At 43.4% G+C, this 19,008-nt stretch overlaps 2 protein-coding genes across 5 annotated transcripts in view; both read left to right on the plus strand.

Annotated features, from left to right (window-relative positions):
- Nucleotides 1-8,898, plus strand: part of LOC147141086 (phosphatase and actin regulator 1-like) — a 39,554-nt gene extending 30,656 nt beyond the window's left edge. For all 3 annotated transcript variants that reach the window (XM_086043501.1, XM_086043502.1, XM_086043500.1), the window contains exons 8-12: nt 1,181-1,236; nt 3,221-3,282; nt 3,997-4,141; nt 6,291-6,363; nt 7,146-8,898. In XM_086043501.1, the coding sequence (XP_085899627.1) occupies nt 1,181-1,236; nt 3,221-3,282; nt 3,997-4,141; nt 6,291-6,363; nt 7,146-7,161 (352 nt within the window). In that variant the 3' untranslated portion in view covers nt 7,162-8,898. The remainder of the gene's footprint in view (nt 1-1,180; nt 1,237-3,220; nt 3,283-3,996; nt 4,142-6,290; nt 6,364-7,145) is intronic.
- A 697-nt stretch (nt 8,899-9,595) lies between these two features.
- The window catches only part of phlpp1 (PH domain and leucine rich repeat protein phosphatase 1), a 48,835-nt gene continuing 39,422 nt past the window's right edge, over nt 9,596-19,008 (plus strand). For both annotated transcript variants that reach the window (XM_086043685.1, XM_086043686.1), the window contains exon 1: nt 9,596-11,869. In XM_086043685.1, coding sequence (XP_085899811.1) covers nt 10,348-11,869 — 1,522 coding nt within the window. In that variant the 5' untranslated portion in view covers nt 9,596-10,347. The remainder of the gene's footprint in view (nt 11,870-19,008) is intronic.

Here is a 19,008-nt window from a genome sequence, read left to right on the forward strand (position 1 = left end):
CTCTGTGTTGACAGTCATAAAACACAATATTCTGTGAGCCTTGAAAGATAAGTCAGAATGCTCTAAATTGGCTAGCACTCAGTAGGTTCTCTTTTTTTTTTTTTGTTAAAGTAGCTGTAGAGTCAAGATTTATTGGCTTGGACCTTTCAGACATGACTCACCAAAATGTGACATGTTCATATGACTGTTGCTTGCCCAATAGGATAATGTACATACATGCATAGTATGGTGACATCAGTGTGTATCAGTGGCTGCTATAAGAAAGGAACTCTGTCATACCATAATACAAAGGGGTCCTTGGTTTACGACGAAATTCCATCCATACAATGGCAAAGTAACCCGATGGCAATGTAACAAACCATTTTTAAAGGTGCATTTGGCACTCTTTATAATCGGATACATTTGGAAAGATGATTTCAGCTTTAAAATATTACATTTGTAGAATGAGCAGCACAATTTAACGTGAAATTTGCCAAATCTTCACAATTTATATTGTGCTATTGACTTTTGTTTGGTGGATTGGATCACTGAAGTCTCATCCGAAACGAGGAGGGAAAAAAAGCCCAAGACATATTGGCAATTCAATTCTTTGTGCGTAGGAGTCTCTCAGAATGGTACATCTTGAGTTAATATTTGCCCACTCTTCTTTGCAAAAGTGTTCCAAATCTGTCAAATTTGCACATCCCTGCTTCAGGTTTTCTCTTGGATTCCATCCAAGTTAGCTTCCTATGAATCCATCCTCTTGTTGATTTGGACGTATGCTTAGAATCACCCTTCCTTTTCTTTCTCTGCAACATTTGACAATTTTGAAATAAATGCAACTGTTTTTTACCGATACGGCCATGCCAAGAATAAACATTCGTACCTGGCCATGCACATGGCTGTTAATTTTAATGAGATGGCGACAATTGATCCTCCGCCTGCCAACTGCTCTAAAGCAACTGAGGCCTGACGCAGTTGCGATAATAAAAATCCTCAGCAATTGTTTTGGTTTTCTTAGTCACTACAGCTGCTTATAAATTTAAATAACCCTCAGAATATTTCATTTTATTAGTTTCTGTATCAAAGAATTCTGTATCATTGTATCAATCTAACATTTACACTCACCCGTTTTGCACCCAATACACCAAACATGTCAGATAATGTGCTGAGCGTGAATAATTGTTTTTTTTCTCACTAGGCGCTTAAGTCAGAGGCCGACAGCAGAGGAGCTGGAGCAGAGGAATATCCTCAAACGTGAGCATTTAAAAAAAAAAAAAAAAAACTTTTTACACTTCAACACACAGACTGATGGACACACGCACACACAAACACACGCACTCCTTCAGAAATGTACCTATTGCTAACCCGTAACCCAGCATTTCTGACAGCTGTGTACATAGTTGGGCAGGTACTGTAGTGCTACTGCCCTACTGAGAAAGGTGGAAATGCTGATATAACATTTGGTATGCTAACATATACCAAGATGGCAACCAATGTAGAGAAAGCACCAAGGCGCAAATAAGAAATTTACTATTTTTTTAGTCGTCAAATGTGAACAGTTGATTCAATATATTATACATCATGTGGGGGTGCTGGGTAATATTTTAAAAGGCTAATGATAATGGATCAAATGTTATTGATTGCTATGTTAACATTCATCCTGAGAGCAACTTAAATGTGGATTACGCTTAGGCAGATTGATAAATGTTTTCCTTCCTACCTTGTAGTTGGGAATCATTTCTAATGAGAACTGAAAACAAGCTAACATGTTTAATATAGCAAGGTAACAACTTGAGTACAGACAATGCTAATGGAGACACTAAAGATACAAAATTATATCTTAGATAACAACATTAAGAGACACCATGCTTAGGCAGAATGACAAGTGTTTCACATCTTTGTATGTAGTTTGGTACTATTTCTAATAAATACTGATAAAATGCTAGTAGTTGGTATGCTAGCATACAGTATAGCAAGAACCTGAGTACAGAAATGATTAGTATTAGTATGGGCCTCATGGAAAAATGGTTCCCCACCCGTATTTCGGTGCATTTCCATGTGTCATTTCCGTTTAAGTCCATATTTATTGATTTGGATGATAAAATGCATTGCCGATTTGAGTGTGCAAACAAGCCGCAGTCCTTCGTTTTATTCCATCTCGGCCTGACGTTTCATGTTGCAGCAGGCGAGCAGGGTTCCCTGAGGAAGTTGAGCCTGGCGAGATTGCTTTCTTACCGCCACCGCACACGCACGCCGTATAAGAGTTGCGCAGCCCCGTTGCCGGGTACTCTGACTTTCACATCAAAGTGTGATTTACCAACACTTCCTGCTCCACCCAGAGGCTCTGCAGACTAGACGACACGGATGGAAAAAAGTCAAAGATTTTACAAGCAACGCTTCACAGTCTCCTCTATCACTCGTACGCGTGCAAAGTTAAATCAATTGCGAAGGAGCGCCTGGATGCTAGATAAATGAGGGATGTGTTTTAATTGCAAGGGATTTTGCAAATAGGAGTGTCCTGCTATCAGACCCATTAAACAAAATAGTTTGATAAAATGCTAACATATTAATAGTTACTTTATATGTAACTGTATGTATCAGCAACCAGAGTCATTTTTTCTGATCTCTTTTATTTTCTAATTTAAAAAAAAAAACATTAAGTGTTCACTTTATATTTAACATTTTATAAAAGCCCCGATGATTGACTCCAGTGTGCACAATGAGTGGCTTTTCTGGCCGACACAAAGACTAGATATGTCATACACATTCATTAAATATATTAGACTGTTGAACGTCAGCATGTGTAGTACATGTGTCATCAAGCACGTTTATTGGCGATAAAAAGGCAAACGGCAACGTCTCTTGTGTAAGTGTCCGCGCCAACCGCAAAGAAATGGAAAAATGCTAACACACTAACCTCTCAAGATGGCAATCTTGCTCACTTAATAACACATGCATCCATTTTAATGAGGCGGGATTTCTATTTTAATCGAATTCGCTAATCATGCCATCATGAGCGCGCACCAAAGGGGAAACTTGTGAGAACAAAGCAATCGAGCACCCCTGACACGCATCGCTAATGCTATTAAACAGCCAATGATGAAAGCTATTTGAGGTTACATAAGCATATTCGCTTTAGTTTAGCATTGCTCTCTAATTAGCCACATTAGGCAGAGTGCATGTTTTCTTCCCTTGTTAGTAATTGCACAACTTCAGTAACGCTCGTCCTTCTCCGCAGCTCGCAACGAGCAAGAGGAAATCGAGGAGAAGCGGGAGATCAAGCGACGGCTGACTCGAAAGGTGAGTCGACACAACGGCAAATCGTAGGCGGGCCATTGTTGCGTGCTCCCTCCTGGGAGACGCCCGTCCTTGTTGCCCTTGGCCCCGGAAGCATGTTTGCTGCCAAATCCTTGGACCCCGTGCAGAGGTGTTGAGCGTGTTCCTGTCGTTTTCAATTAAGCGACACTTCCTGCAACCCTGCAGGCATCCCGCTCTTGACAAAAAAACGTAATGTCTTACATCTGCTGCACTGTATTTATATCTTGTTAATACAGCAGGACCACCAAAATCAAGATCCCTGAAAGTGGTATAATTTGGTTTTAAATGCAGATTATTCTGGGAAAATGTGCTTCAAAAGTTAAAAGACTTCAGATCAGTGAGCATCTAAAGCAGTGGTGGGCAAAGTACAAGAAGCCTGCTCTGTTCTTTAATCTGGCTCACTGAGCATTTGCATTAGTATCAACGGTCCAGTAAGATGCAGTTCAGGTTGTAAATGCCTCTTCATAGAAACGTCTGACTTCAAATAGACTCCCTACTAAATTCCTCACCAAGCACCTTACTTCAAATAGACACCTGTGATAATTTGCAATCTTCAAATTGTACCACTTTTGGACTACACAAAACTGTTCATGTGTTGCCGTTTTACTCCAAAATAACAAACATCGTTAAATCTCTGAAGCGTGACTCTCTTTTGTAAAGGTGACACACTTTTTGATACAGCTGTTGTTTTTCTAGCTGAGCCAGAGGCCCACCGTGGAGGAGCTGAGACAGGCCAAAATCCTCATCCGATTCAGTGACTACGTGGAGGTCTCAGTCGCCCAGGACTACGACCGGCGGGCAGATAAACCCTGGACCCGGCTCACCGCAGCTGACAAGGCTAGTAGTACTTCCTGCTTAAAGGAGATGTATTATGCATGTTTACCCACTATTTAAAACCGATCCCGAGGCTTGAAACATTCTTTTTCTTTGTGGCTCAGTTTTGTGAATCAATGACTTCATATGAGGAGCAATTTTATAATTTTGAGTATCATTTTTTGGGCCACCTGAAGAAAGTGTTTCATTAACCCATTAAGGCCGGGAGCACATCACCGCATTTCTACCACTAGAGCGGGGAGCACTGTTGTGTCTTCCTACCTTTAGAGCCGGGAGAGCTTATGTCATTTTCTTTTCTTTTTTATGATTATATGTTAGTAGATGATGAAGATATCCATGGCTTTGTAACAGAATAGAGGATGGTAATTACCACTCCATTTTTTAAAATTAAAAATAGTGCTTCGCTTGCACTGACGCTTTTTTTTACATTTTTGCTTGAAACAGTAAATAATAATAAACTCAGGCCTGTGTGAAAGCCACATGTCTAAGCTCTCAAATTCTTTTGGAATGATGCCACAGAGGCTCAGATTTCATTTATTCTGAAAAAGGTGTTGAATTTCTGAGAAAACTTCAGGTTTTAGAGGGTAATTCTATAGTTGCCCATAGGTTTTAGAGAGCTTTAGGACTGAATGGGTTAAACAATAAATATACAACAATAAACCAAATTAATCGGCTCTCTTTTTCATATAATCAACTATTTTATTTCTTAGATTCCCATTGTGTATGTCAGCAAAGTATATTTTCTTGTCCGGGAACATTTTCAGTGGGGCAATTTCAAACAAATATAAATTCCAGTTTTAACTTACTGCACTGTATTTCTGAATGGGTCATAGGGTATTTTAGTGCTAATGGCAACTTTATTCACTTTCAGATATAGGCAGATAACACAACAGATTCGTGGTCGTTTCATTTCAGACTTGACACTCCTGGGAGTAAAACGCCCTGAAGCGCTCCCATCGTGTCCCTCGCCTTTCACTTTTTTCCCTTCCCCCGCTCTTTTCCTTGCCTTGTGAGCCTTTTGAGCACGCAAGATCACACCTGAGGACCACTCGTGGAAATCATGGGGGCCCTGACTGTTTTGATTACACAATAGCTCCCCTTACGTAAGGGAGTAATCGGACAAGCGGCGCTGCCATGTCTACTTCCCTTTTTCAACATCAAAGGCACATTTTAATATTTTTTCTTCGGCTTTAAGGAACTCGCTTCTTCATAATAAGAGATAATAATGTCTTTCTTTCGCCCTGAAAACATTAACTTGCCTGAATTTCCACAGAAATAAATGTAAGCCCATCATATATGTGTGGGATTTTTTTTTTTTGAGGAACCAATCCCCAGCTATTCAGACTATTACTATTACTATAACTATACAAAGAAAAGCTTTATTTGTACTTCTTGTTCTGTTTGTGAAACACCCTAAAATGTCAAAAGATGGTGCCAAGCTCTGTTTTAGGAAAGTAGTACACTGGTGGCATCAAGGAAGACAGCCCTCGTCTCAATTGTGATAGGCCACGCTATCCAAACTAAGAGTCAATGTTGTGTAATAACGACTAATTGAATGGTATCACCATCAAGTATGATTATGTGTGATTTTAAATCCACATGAAAAAAGTATATACTATATTAGTATTATTTGCATTTTTAAGAAATGAGCTGATCTGATTGTATCACAGTGCCCCCTGCTGAAATAGTTCTTGCACTGCGGTCTTGGAAAAACTGCTCTTTTAATGTTAATATTTAAATAAATACATATTTATGCATGCTTGTATATTATCTATAATGTGCTCCGTTTTTGGGGTTTTCCACAATATCAGGACAGACCTAAAAAAAGACTAAGTTTAACTTTTTTAAAGAGGGAAAATTTACCAAGTAGTTTTATGTTTCTTTACCAATATTATTAGTGTTTGGAATTACTCAATTACTTTAGCATGACAGATCTGAGTGCCCAATTTCGCCTCTGATTATGAGATAAAAAAATAAATGAATTGTGATTTAGTTTCTGTCACTTAAGGTATAGTGTAAATCTAACCTGACTGTCTGGCGTGCTTTTATCTTCAAGTCTCTTTCAATGCACTAAATCGACATTTGCTGCAAAACAAGAACACCTTTGCTTTGTGGGTCTTCATTCTCCGTTTTTCTTGTTTTTCATATGCAGGCAGCTATACGAAAAGAGCTCAATGACTTCAAGAGCAACGAGATGGAAGTGCACGAGTCGAGTCGTCATTTAACCAGGTAAAGTGACGCCTCTCTGCAGTCAATTAACTAAATGCCTCCTCAAATAGTCACCTTACTTTACACACCTGATACTCTGCAATTAGTACTACTGTAAACGCCTCCTCAACACCTTACTTCAAATAGATGCCTGATACTATGCAGTTAAGTGTGAAACTTTCTCCTCAAATAAACATGACTTCCAATAAATGCCTTACTTCAAATAGATGCCTGGTACTCTTAATCTTAACTTAATGCCTTCTCACATGCCTAAATTCAATTAGATCTTTTTGGTTGAGGAACTTAATGCCTCTCCAATAAACACCACACTTCAAATATACAGCTCATACTCTGTGTCACATCAGTTACTAAATACCTGACTCAGATTTATCCAGTAAATGCGTGACTTCAAGTAGATGCCAGGCTGCTGTTTATGCACTTAATGCCTCCTCAAAAAACCTTACTCTGAGGACACCTGGTTTGCTGCCATGAGCCAAATATACAAATAAACAAATGAAGACTTGGTCTGCAGTTAACTAAATACCCTCTCAAAATAAATGCCTGATTTGAAGTAGGTGACAGGTACTTTGCCTACTCCAATAAATACCTGAATTCATAGACGCCTGCCACTCTGCTCTTAACTAAATGCCTACTCATAAAACCACATGGTATTTATATGCTGTTAACAAACTATGTGGGCACATGGTAGAATTATATGCAGCATCCATTGGTTGGAGATGTGCTCGCAAAGCCCCATGGTGATGAAACGAGTTGAAATGTTTGTTGTTGTCTCCCCCCCTCAGGTTTCACCGACCATAGTAGACCATCGCTGTGTCAAGCAGTGCTGCAGGGGTAGAACCTTAAGTGCTGGACAGTCAAACGGTGCCCATTTTTGTCAATAAGGCCATGTCTTCTGAAATGCATCCCCCCCCCCCCCCCCCCCACCCCCCATAGAGACCCCAGACACCTGAGTCGGTACTTACACCCACCAGTTAGCCCACCCGCTGTAGTAGCACACCAGTTCAGTCAACAACCCCCCCTTTCCTCCATTTTGTGGGATTAGCTCATTGAAACGTCTCCACGCTGAGTTCTCAGGCAGGCGCTCAGTTGTCTGTTTGCTGGCTTCAGACGGTGACAGAACATTCTAGTCACCGGCGGACTTGTCACAATGCTTCTTCTTCTTCATCATGATGATGATGTCGTCCCCCATGGAGCTCCTGAGGGAGCAACTGTGCAGGAGGATGCACCGTCGCTGGAAGGGGGGAATTCATCCGTCTTTTCCCGCACCGGCAGGGAGGAGAGTCCTGTCACAATGTGCAATATTTGATTTGGTTCCAACTCTATAGGGCCCTCTAGAGTTCAATCTGCGGTTCTGTTCTTCCTACGTACTGTACTGTACCGACAATGTTGTCATCCAAGTCGCTTACTGTGAATCCCGAGGGGTTGCTCTCTCCAAATGTACATTTTGTTTATATTGAACAAGTCACAAATCAGATTTCCTTCACTTGTCAGAATTGTGTACATTTTATGTATAAAAAAAAAAAAAGCTTCTGACAGATGTACGTATGTTTTATATTATTTCATTTTTTTATATATTTTTTGGGGGGATAGAGGCCTAAATGTACATGTACCTGCTCTTTGGTTGGAAGTATTTTGGAATTAATACAAAGAGCAAGGCTCATTGCAGTGTTTTCTTTTTATATTAGTATTTATCCCTCATATCCTGCATTTTATTGTACACTTTCTTTTTACAAGCAATAGCCTTTGCTCATAAAGTGTTGAATGACATGCCACCCTGTCATTTTTTTTTTTCGTTACAGTGCTTTATACGATTTATGCATTAGTATTTTATGAAGTGTACTACATCAGGATGATGTTTCCTGCTGTCATTGCCGCTGAGCCGATTAGATATCTGCCTCAATACAAATTGAACATGGTGACAATTCTGGACAAGTAGTGGATTTTAATGGACTGATTTTAAACTCTCTTGAAATCTTCATAACTCAAGTCATTTGCACCTTCACTCATAAGCTTTATGGACACTTAATGTTTTTGTCTTTTTTTCCTGCATTACACATTAAATTAAGATGTGAATTGTATGTCAGGTGTGGGAAATATAGTATGTCTTCTCCCTTGGACAATGATTTCAAGCTGTGTGGTTTGCATGGGTGTTGTATTCATTTGGAGCACAGATCAGTTCATATTGCAAAAGAGTATCACCGGATCAACTAGCTTCTCTGATAATGAAAATGCGGGCATTTTTCCCCCCCAGTGTATTTTTTTTTCATTATTAATTCAAAACACTAGGAATGACCTCAACACCCCACTTGATTGTCTGCATGACAATCAAGGAAACACAAGCTGCCAATATGTGCATGAGGATTTCCATTTTGCCAGATTAAAAAAAAGAAGAAAGGAAAATGAACTCAGCAATAACACTTTTCCTTCTCCTGTAGATAGATTTCAAAGTGTTTTTTCCCCCCGCCCACACTTTTGGAATACAGAATGCCATGTACAGGATACATAATGCCAATTAAAATACCATTTCTGAATGCATTTCCATTGTGCTTTTTTTTTTTTTAAGATACATTCTGCGTAGCTTTCTAGTTTCTAGTGGAGTACAAAATTTGGAGGGGCAAATTTTTAGGAATTTTCCAACCGATTCTTGGATGTCTGAAAGATTCTGAGTGATTATCCTGTGTGACCTATGTGGTGTGTGGTGTAGAGTAGACAAGCATTCACACTCACACCAATGGACAATTTATAGCACAAATGTCTTGGGGGGGTGGCAAGATCCAGCCTGGCCTGCCACATAATTTTATGTGGTCCACCAAAACAAACGGTCTACTTCATGTTGCTTGCCAAATGGAAATATTTTCACCTATACAGAAATCTCTATTTCATATGTACAACTATCTGGGTGCACCAAGCTTGTTGGGGCCCATGCGAGTGTGAAATGTGCTGTATAAATAAAGCTGCCTTTCCTTAATATCCTCCAAGCGCTGTCGTACTAATAAACTAAATTGCCTGCAACACACCACACACCTATTCTAAACGAATCAGTCAGATAATAGGACTATTCACAAACCTCATAAATACAGTAATGTTCATTCTAACTAGTGTAACGAGATTTCCTGCTATTTCCAGTACCCCCTCCTCGCCTATGGGGTCGCTGTGGCCCGCGGATGCGAATTTAAGTTCGCTTTTAGTCCTCCAGAGGGCGGGAAATGCCATGAAATTGATATGAGCCGGTGATGTGAAATGGCGTCCCGATGGCAACTTAATCACGTCGACACTTTACAGAAATGCCGCCATGCTTTCATCAGCCGCTGCGGATTTTACACTGTCAGCGCATATCACAGCAGAGCCGTCGTCCCTTTAACGTCACTGATGTTGTATGTGTACGTAGCTACACGGAGCTAAGCTAAACCAACGGTTAACATCCAGCGAAGCTTTTTCAACACTGTCTTCCGCTAGCCGCCCCAAATGAGCCAAAGTTGAGATCATGGGAGGTGTAGTTTTCAGGCCTTTCTTCCCAGCCCGGTTACAAGGGGCGCGCGAGCCGGTGCAATACACATCCCACCGTGCACCGCGTTGTTGTTGTGTGGCGACGCCATCTTGACTCCTCCTCATGAATATACATCAGGAGATATTTGCGTAGGAGGTCGGCCGACGTTCATTGCATATTCGAGCAGTGTATTTTGGTCCAAGCGGGACGCGTAGTCACGTCTCCGCCCTGATATGTCCCTGCGCGCCCTGCCTCCTCTTTCCCATCGACTTTAATCGGTAAAATGTTCCCTCGGAGCGACGGAGGAGACGGCGACAGGGGAAAAGAAAATGCAAGGAGTGAATGACTACTAGTGGAACAAGTGACCGACGCCGCCTGTTTGGTGGGTATTCACCACGGTGGGAACGTACTCTGGCTTTTAAATGTAGACGCGGTCGGCGGAACAAAGTGCGCACCGTTATTTAGTCCGAGCGGGGGACTTCTCACTGGTGGCAGCGATGGAGAGTGTGCAAGCTGCAGCTGAAGATGGAAGCAAGTTAACGAAGAAGCCCAGCGGAGTGTCCAGCGACCGGCGGACTCCAGCGGACAGCGGCGGCGGGCATCTAGCTCCCTCCCCCATAGACGCGAAGAACGGCAACGGTGTTCCCCACGCGAGCCGAATTGCGGCGTTGAACGGCCGAGGTTTATCCGGTAACTCCGGCTCCCTGCTGCTAAGACGCAGGCGCTTGAAGCGGAACCTCAGCGCCGCCCCGGCTGCGTCCGGCGCAGCCGCCTCCTCCTCCTCGGCTGTCACGGCCGCCTGCGGTGGTGCCAAAATGAGCACGGCCCTGTCCTCTGCTTCTCTGCACACCCGGAGTCTGGATCGCAAGACCTTACTCAAGCACCGGCAGAACATGCAGCTGCAGCCAGGCGACCGCGACTGGGTGACAGCCGACCTCCACCGAGGCGCCATCCACGTCTACGACAGACTGACGTCCTCGTCTCCCAGGCCGGTCCTCTGCACCGCGGACACCACGGCCGGCGAGGTCGCGATCCGCCTCAGAAAACTATGCGGCAAGTCCGGCTCTGTCATGCGCATTTTTAGCAAAGACAACCCCAAGATGGACCAAAATGGCAATTGCAGCGTCAAGTACGAGTATAACTACAATCTGCGCAAGGTCAACGAAGACCCTGGTATCAAATATGACCACTTGTCTGGCCTGGAACCCTCAGATTTAGGAGGTCACCCCGGAGACAAGATGAGACTGCTGCTCATGACCAATGCAGATGAGAGGCAACAGGATGGAAAACTTTTCAGCCCTGAGTCAGAGTCCCAAGACAACATAACATGCTCTCTTTCAGACTTAAACTTGAACTCCAACATGGATACCCCTAATGACGTTGACTCAGAGCACATGAATGGGACTGACAGCTATGGACTCAATTCCGGATCTGATGTGGAGAGCAGCGCTTTTGATGACTTGAGCTCCGGGGCCCGGCTCAGCGAGCACAGGGACTCGCTCAGCGACGACATGATTCTCGGCACGGATGCGTCCATCCTCAGCCCGTCGTTCGACAGCGCCACGGAGGGCCACGACATGTACGGCAGCTCTTCGGATGAGCTGGAGCTGGACTGCCCTGCGTCCACCGCCGGCCTGGATCCCATCTCTAACGGTGTCAGTTACAAGCAGTGCAGCAATGTCTGTCTCAACGAGGTGGCCAACGGCCTGCCCACGAGCAGCAGTGCCGGCTCCTTGTCGAGAGACAGCTCCACAGGTAACACACCTGACATCCAGGACACTGACTCCAATGCTGTCAAATCAGCGCTGACCTCTGGCCACAGCGGAGGCTCCTCAGAGGAGTCAAGCCCTACGCTGTATGTTCAGCTGCATGGCGAAGCAGTCAGGAGGCTTAGCCCAGATGAGAGGCCCCTGCAGATTCAGAATGACTTTCTCTTTAAGCTTGGATTTAAGGACCCTTGGAGAGTTCAAGAGGAAGGGCTTAACACAGAAATGGGCTCCCTGCTACGTTTCTATGCAGGTATGTTATTTTTCATTTGTTGAATGTTGTTGCAGCAGTGCTGTTGTGTGAGCCTTGAGGATACCGTCTTTTCCCTGTGCTCATTGACAGACTATAGGTAGATGTTTTATTTATATATATATAGATATATAGATATAGATATATAATGCCCTCCATAACTATTAAGAGCCTTAAAATGAATTATTTTTTATTGCAGAAGCATACTCTCATAACGAAAATTGTAGACATGGCTCACCAGACGCAGAATCAAGCTCCTCCCGTGGCCATCTCAGTCCCCAGACCTCAACCCCATTGAAACCCAGTGGAGGGAGTTAAAGGGGAGAGTGTAGAGTAGAGGATTTATGTCACTGTATGATTTAGAGAGATTGAGCAAAGAGGAATGGCCGAATATCCCTCATTCTGTATTCTTACATCTTGTGAAACAATTTGACAGAAGTGGGGGTTGTATTAAGTATTAGCATCAGATGTGCTAATAATGTTGGCACACATGATTTGATTTTTTTTTTTTTAATACTAAATACACTAGAATTAAAGGTTGAATTTTCCTCTTTTTTTTAAATTGTGCTCCAATATTGTTTAGAAAAAAAACAAATTCATGAGAAGCTAAAGTACACATCTCAACCAGGGTTGCCAATAATTATGAAGGGCAGTATATATCAGAGCTGGGCATCGCCTAACCGCCACCGAGTTCCCGTCTGCATATTCAAACGACCCATGTGGTCCCAGTCGGTCCGAGTCAGCCAAACTGCGTCGAGAACGGGCTTAACCTGTACCACGTCTCAAGCAAGTACCACACTCCTGACACATGGCCAAGCAAGGAAAAAATAAAAATGTCCACGCTGTGCGTATGTGTGTGTCAATTCTTTTTGATATTTTTTCTTTGTTTGGCGGCATGTCTGCTTGTGCGTCACCTGCGTGTGGCGTGAAGATTACGTTCTTGTCACCGATTGGCCGTCGCCCGGAAGGGGACTGGGACTACGTGGGTCGTTTAAATATGCAGACAGAAACTCGATTACGATTAGGCTCTGGTAAAGGATTGGATTTAACTCTATATATGCGCTGTAATGAACCATCAAATGTCCGGTCACGAAAGGGTCTGTTCTACCACATTTTGCAAACATGCACGTGAAGCTCATTCACAACTTTAAATTGCCCACTGGTGTGAATGTGAATTGTGTGTATGAATGTGCCCTGCGGCTGACAGGAAACCATTCTAGGGTGTATTGCACCACTTGCCCAAAATCAACTGTGATTGTTTCAGCCAGGCTCAGATGCTTTCACAGACCTCATGTGGCTCACAGGCCATAGGTTCCCAAGCCCACAAACTGAACTGCAGCAGCAGTTGTAACAGATTGTTGCTGGCGTCCTTTGAAGTCCAAATAGAATATGTTGATCCAGGTTTGCAGTTGAACTAGGAGCAAATCAGGCCTCTTTGAAATATCTTTGCCTTTATTGTTGTTTGTGTTGTTTCTTCCGGGCCTCGGGCGCCTTTGTCAGACCACTGCCGCACACTGCGCTCCCATGGACACGCATGACATCACCACAAAGCAGCCGCCGCCACAACTTATGGCGCTCCGACACGGGGGCCCTGTTCCAGCTTTCGCCCCATTATCATCCCCCCCATGAAAAGGCTCAATGCCTTTGTGGTCGGATGGAGAGTAGGGGTGGGAGCTGCGTAGCCGAGAGGGTCTAAAACTCTCTCTGTGGACTGTGTGGTCATTGAGATGCTATGCAGGGCCTGTCCCACTGGCCTGCAGCAGCGCAACTGTCACAGTAACTAACTTCCTGCCAAGCCGGGTTAACGTGCTGTCGCACAGCTCGGGAGGCCTTCCCAATGCCACTGTGTCCAGTCGCTGATGGCGCTTTGGGATGTGAAAGGCGGGGAAGTGGGTCTGTGTTTTACATGATGGGAACTTCAGAAACTCTAGCTTCCTTTCATGAACCGGAGGTTGTCAAACGTGACATTGGCAATGGCCACATGCGCTTCTGGTCTCACGGTTCTCAGTCATGAGCGCACACGCACACATGACCCGTCACTTGACATGTCATGCTTTTTAATAACCGACTTGCTGTTAGGCCTGTCAGAATTCCTTCATTGTGCCTCCGATGTATCGCCGCGGGTTTCAGTACATGCATACCCAAACCCCATCTCGTGACTGCAACATCTCAGGATACAACTTCAGGGGTTTGGTTCCAGCTACACTCAAGGGTGAAGTATTCACAACACGCATGCAATGTCATGGCCACCTTGTGTGGATTATGACTCGATTTAACATAGTGTTATGCTATCAGGTGGTCACCAATCTTAATGTTAGTAGCTTTACTGTTTGGTTAAAGAAAAAATATTATGCTTTACATTCTCAGTTTCAAACAATTCCCAGGTGTTTTAATCTCATGCCTGTGACATGCTTTTGTTAAAATAATAAATGACACTGGTCAACAGCATATTTTAATCAGAGATGCCTTTATGCGTCCCTAAACTTTTGTTTCACCCTGATTTAAAAAAAACCCACAAAAAAAACAACGTTTTGCTTTGTTCACAAGTTTGACCTATAAAAGCTTGGGCAAAACGGGTTTTACCATGTGTTGTAATTTATAGCTATGATTTTTCAGAAAAAAATCCAACTGTTGCTGAACCTAACCCTTAATTCATAAATGTTACACAATAATAATATATTTTATCATTATTATGAAAACCTAAATTTAGGCATATTCAGAATCAGTGCAAAAAACATCTAGCAAAGTTTACTTGAATCTTTGATTAAAAAATATTATTACAATCACAGTAGACTTGATACACCCTTTTTTAATCTTGCTGAAATTAGAGGGTGACAGTCGATTTGAAGGGGTGCTCTGCGAACTGCATAGCACACGCGAGCCCCAGCAAGACAGCGTGAATTGTATTCTCGCTTGTGGATACGGCAACATCACCGCCGCCAAACTACTGACTCAAATTCCAGTGAAAAACGTCAGGAGATGTACCATCATAACTATTCCATACAATCTTGAGAGACCAACCTTTGGAGATTAGTGTATAATGGAAGTGGGCGGATATAACCAGACACACTGCTGTCCAGCAGCAACCGAAAGGGAGGAACCTACAAAACACCAATTCAATAAATACAGTGCATTGTGAGCTGTTTGCCTTTGATGTTTACAGATGACTTCAGTACACAGACGTGTTCAGTGTCACTCATATGGGGTAAGCGCAGCTCTCTGTCAAACTGGTCCAATGCCATTGACAATCCGTAGCTGATGCAATTATCTATCCCCATGTGGCCTACACCACACATGGCCCCACTTGGTGGAAACACCAGAGTCGAGTTTTGAGTGTCGATACTGTTTAATGGCAGGTTGTGTTCATGTACAGTGAGCCCCTTGTCGACGAGGTGGAGCAGCAGCGGCATTCGTCGAATGAAATGAAAAACCCGATGCTCTTATGAGGGCGACGCCTCCACGTCCCATGTGAGACGGCTTAACGCCGGTCACCCGAGTACTCGCTAAAGCAACCCCTCCCTCCTCTCCACTCAACACCAAGGCGACGGCACTGCTCACACAAGGGCTTAATGCTCATTCGGCCTAGCACAGAGGGACACCGAATAGCACTTTGATAAATGCGCAGACGGGCGTCGATGTCCCCGTGACATCTGCGGCGCACTCTCGCATGTTGCCCCGTTGAAAGCATGTGCGGAATGTACACCGGCTTCTTGAGAATGTCAAGCACGTTTACTGTGGAGGAAGTGCAGAGCGGGGGAGAGTGTTGGCGGGGGCGGCGGGTGGCATGCCATTCTTACACATGTTGAGCTGCCTTTGACTGGTCGTTCAGGCCAGATAGTGGAGACAGTCAGCCTCAGCTGACTTTCTGGCTGACTCTCAGGCGCAGCTGCCGCAACTGTAGTCCTCGGCCACACTGAAGGCCTCCTTGTCTGTGCGGGCCTTTGATACAGGAAGTCCAGTATCTATTGTATATTTGCTACGTGGCTCAATAAAAGCGCTGTGGATTTTTTTTTTTTTTTTTTTTTTCAAGCTGGATCCAACCTCGCTTTACGCATTAAAATTGGACACGGCGGTTACACCAAAGAGCAGGTTGACCTTCAAAGGGGGCGTCAGGTCAAGCTTTGCTGTATGACCAGAGGAAGGAGCTCACACACAAACGCAAACATGTGCATGTACAGAGAGGGCCGCCCCGGATCAAAGAGCCGCTGTCCTCTTTGGCAGGCTGACCAGTGATCCGCTCAGAGCGGCCCAAACAGGAGACTCTTGTAGTGCCTCGCCTACTGCGTTATTCGAACTCAAGCGCAGGGGACAGAAACGTCCGTTCGGATAAATATTCATACTTCCATACTTTGTGTTTGCTTCTGCTCAAGAACAAAATACAATATAAAACAAAACAACTTTATTTATATAGAGCATTTCACAACAGCTGCCTGCTGTAACAAAGCACTATAAATGTAACAAAAGTAGCAATAATAGAACAACAAAGACCGTGAAAGCAATAAATTAAAACACAAATTGATGATACTGGAAAACAACAGAATAGCGCCAAACAAACTTGTCCCAGTTCCTGAACAGTAATGTGATCAGAGATGATCCACTTTGGCACTCAATAGAAAAAAACAACAACTTATTACTATGAAACTCGCACTAGTCTTTATCCCGTTTTAATGAACTGAAGTTAATTTCCCACCCTTAGTGTGGTTTGTATAATCAGGTGTGAACACAGAAATGAAACTCAGGTCACGTGCAGACCAAACCAACTGGTGTATGGTCTCGGTACTCTTCCAAGCATACTTGACGGCAATTATGGTGAGAAAGTGATTCAACCTCAGTCTACTGAAACTCTGGTGCCAAATCGAAATGTGCTTCTTCTTAGGAATTTGGGCCTCCTCAATCCAGCCAGCACCATTTAGTCAACTGGTTTGTGGTCTTGGTCCAGTTCCAGACAGACTTGGCCTATTTCAGTTATTGTAACAAAGCGATCTGAAGTCAGCTCTCTTTCACAATAGCACAATCTTTCGTGTGTTTTAATGGGTTTAAGTTCATATTCCCTCTTGGTTGAATCCACCTGTTGGTCAAGTGTGAACATAGCCTTTGAAGTTTGTTGTGGACCTAAACCAACCTATTCCTGGTCCCCGTGTGGTTGCAAATGAACTGATATGTTCTGTATGTTTTCGTTCTGATGAGACAACAATCTCACCAAAATGAATCAATCGTGTTTGCCCTAAAAGGCACAGCGATAAGATAGCTACATGTGCAATACTAGGGATCGGCATTTGACCAAATTTCCTTGGTCGACTTGGCGAAAAATCAGTCAATTAAATTTTTTGAAACATTTTTTGAATTTGCTGAACTCTTGATTCAATGCCAGTGGCTACATTCTGTTTACATGAACAACATTTCTTTGTCCATATGTTCAGAGTTTGGGTTAAAATTATGATTGCACGGACAGTAAAAATATTGATTCGATCAGGACTTGTGTGTTGAACTACTTGAGCTGTTCAGTTGTGGTGACGTAGTGACAAATTAACCAATTACTGAAGGTTTTAGCCCACGCACCATTAATGTTGTCCTAAGTATTGCCAGTAAACGGTTGAAATCGTTAAATGACCAAACCAATCATCGGTTGAGCATGCATGAGCTTAGCATGCCATTATACATGCTCAAACAGCACGTGTTTTCACTGTGCCATGGAGGATCATTGGCTTGCGGCTCGGCTATTTATGTGCCAGCTGGAGCAACACAGGATAATTTTCACCCACTACTACTCACTCGCACACTTCCTGTTTACATTCTTGCCACCCGTAAGAGCAAGGCGCACTATCAGGTGTTTGTTGTGATGCTCTAGAGCAGGGGTCACCAACTCCGGTCCTCGAGGGCACCTGTCCTGCAGGTTTTCAATCCCTCCCTGCTGTAACAACACCTGTTAAAATGATCAGGATCGTTATCAGGCTTCTCACGAGCTCGCTGATGAGCTGATCGTTTGAATCAGGTGTGTTACAGCAGGGAGGGATTGAAAACCTGCAGGACAGGTGCCCTCGAGGACCGGAGTTGGTGACCCCTGCTCGTGAGCAACCTTTTTTGAGTCAAGCGCCCATTTTACATTAGAAAAATGTCACAGCACACCACTAAATAAAAAGTATGAACACTAAAATAATCTCAACCTCTTGTTCCAATTTGCACAAAGATGATATAGCAACAAGTTATGGTTTCATTTGAATAGCGCGCAGGTCAGTGTCACGTAGTAATGAGTTTGAAGACCGCAGATCTTTTACTTAGCAAAGTAATGAAGCCATCCACTGTCTGCATGGCTGTTTTCCAAAGCACAATGTGTGTGTGTGTGTGTGTGTGTGTGTGTGTGTGTGTGTGTGCTTGAAAAGGAAATGGCATAGTGATCCCTAACGCACATTGGCACCAAGTTTCCCAAGAGGCCAAGGACCTCGAGTTCTTTACCAAGCCAACGCGGCACGTTAAATTATTTAGATTCATTAGCCTACTCAGCTTTGCAAACACTCTCATCTGGGGCACGCCAGCACTTTGCTGCATTTTGCACCCTGCTCACCCTATTAAACTGGAATCGTTTGCTCTTAAATTGCACTTTCTTGTAAATCGAATGCTTTGGTTTTTCTTATACAAGCAAAATAAATGACCAGTGGTGAAAACGTAGCCGGAAAACTGTCCTGTTACAGTTAATTCTGTCAAACCACGCTACATTGGTTTTATAGCTGCTTGTGTCAAGTCGATGCGAATTCTAGTGTGCTTCACAGGTAATTCCTGTGTTGTTTCCTGTACTTAGTAGGCGGAAAGAGTTAATGTGACACTAATAAAATACAGAGCTATCTGATCAGACCTGGCTGATAATGGCTACATTGCTTTTACCTGAATGCTACAGTCATTGGGCTTGATATCCTTTTTATTGCACCGTGGTTTGGTATTCTCCAAACATATTTCAACAGCAGCCATATTGCAGTGTTGCTGCGATGCGCATTTGCAAATAATAAGTCTCCGCTTTATTGCCTCACGCAGCCTGTGGTTGCATTTGGCCACATGTAATGAATGCACGTAATAGGTCTCCTTAAGACGTTCCACGTAATTAAAATTCAAATGAACACAATATCAATATGGCCAAATGGCAACATGGA

Source organism: Filicampus tigris, chromosome 10 (genome assembly GCF_054856515.1).
Source record: "Filicampus tigris isolate MCC_2025a chromosome 10, RoL_Ftig_1.0, whole genome shotgun sequence".
Taxonomy (NCBI): domain Eukaryota; kingdom Metazoa; phylum Chordata; class Actinopteri; order Syngnathiformes; family Syngnathidae; genus Filicampus; species Filicampus tigris.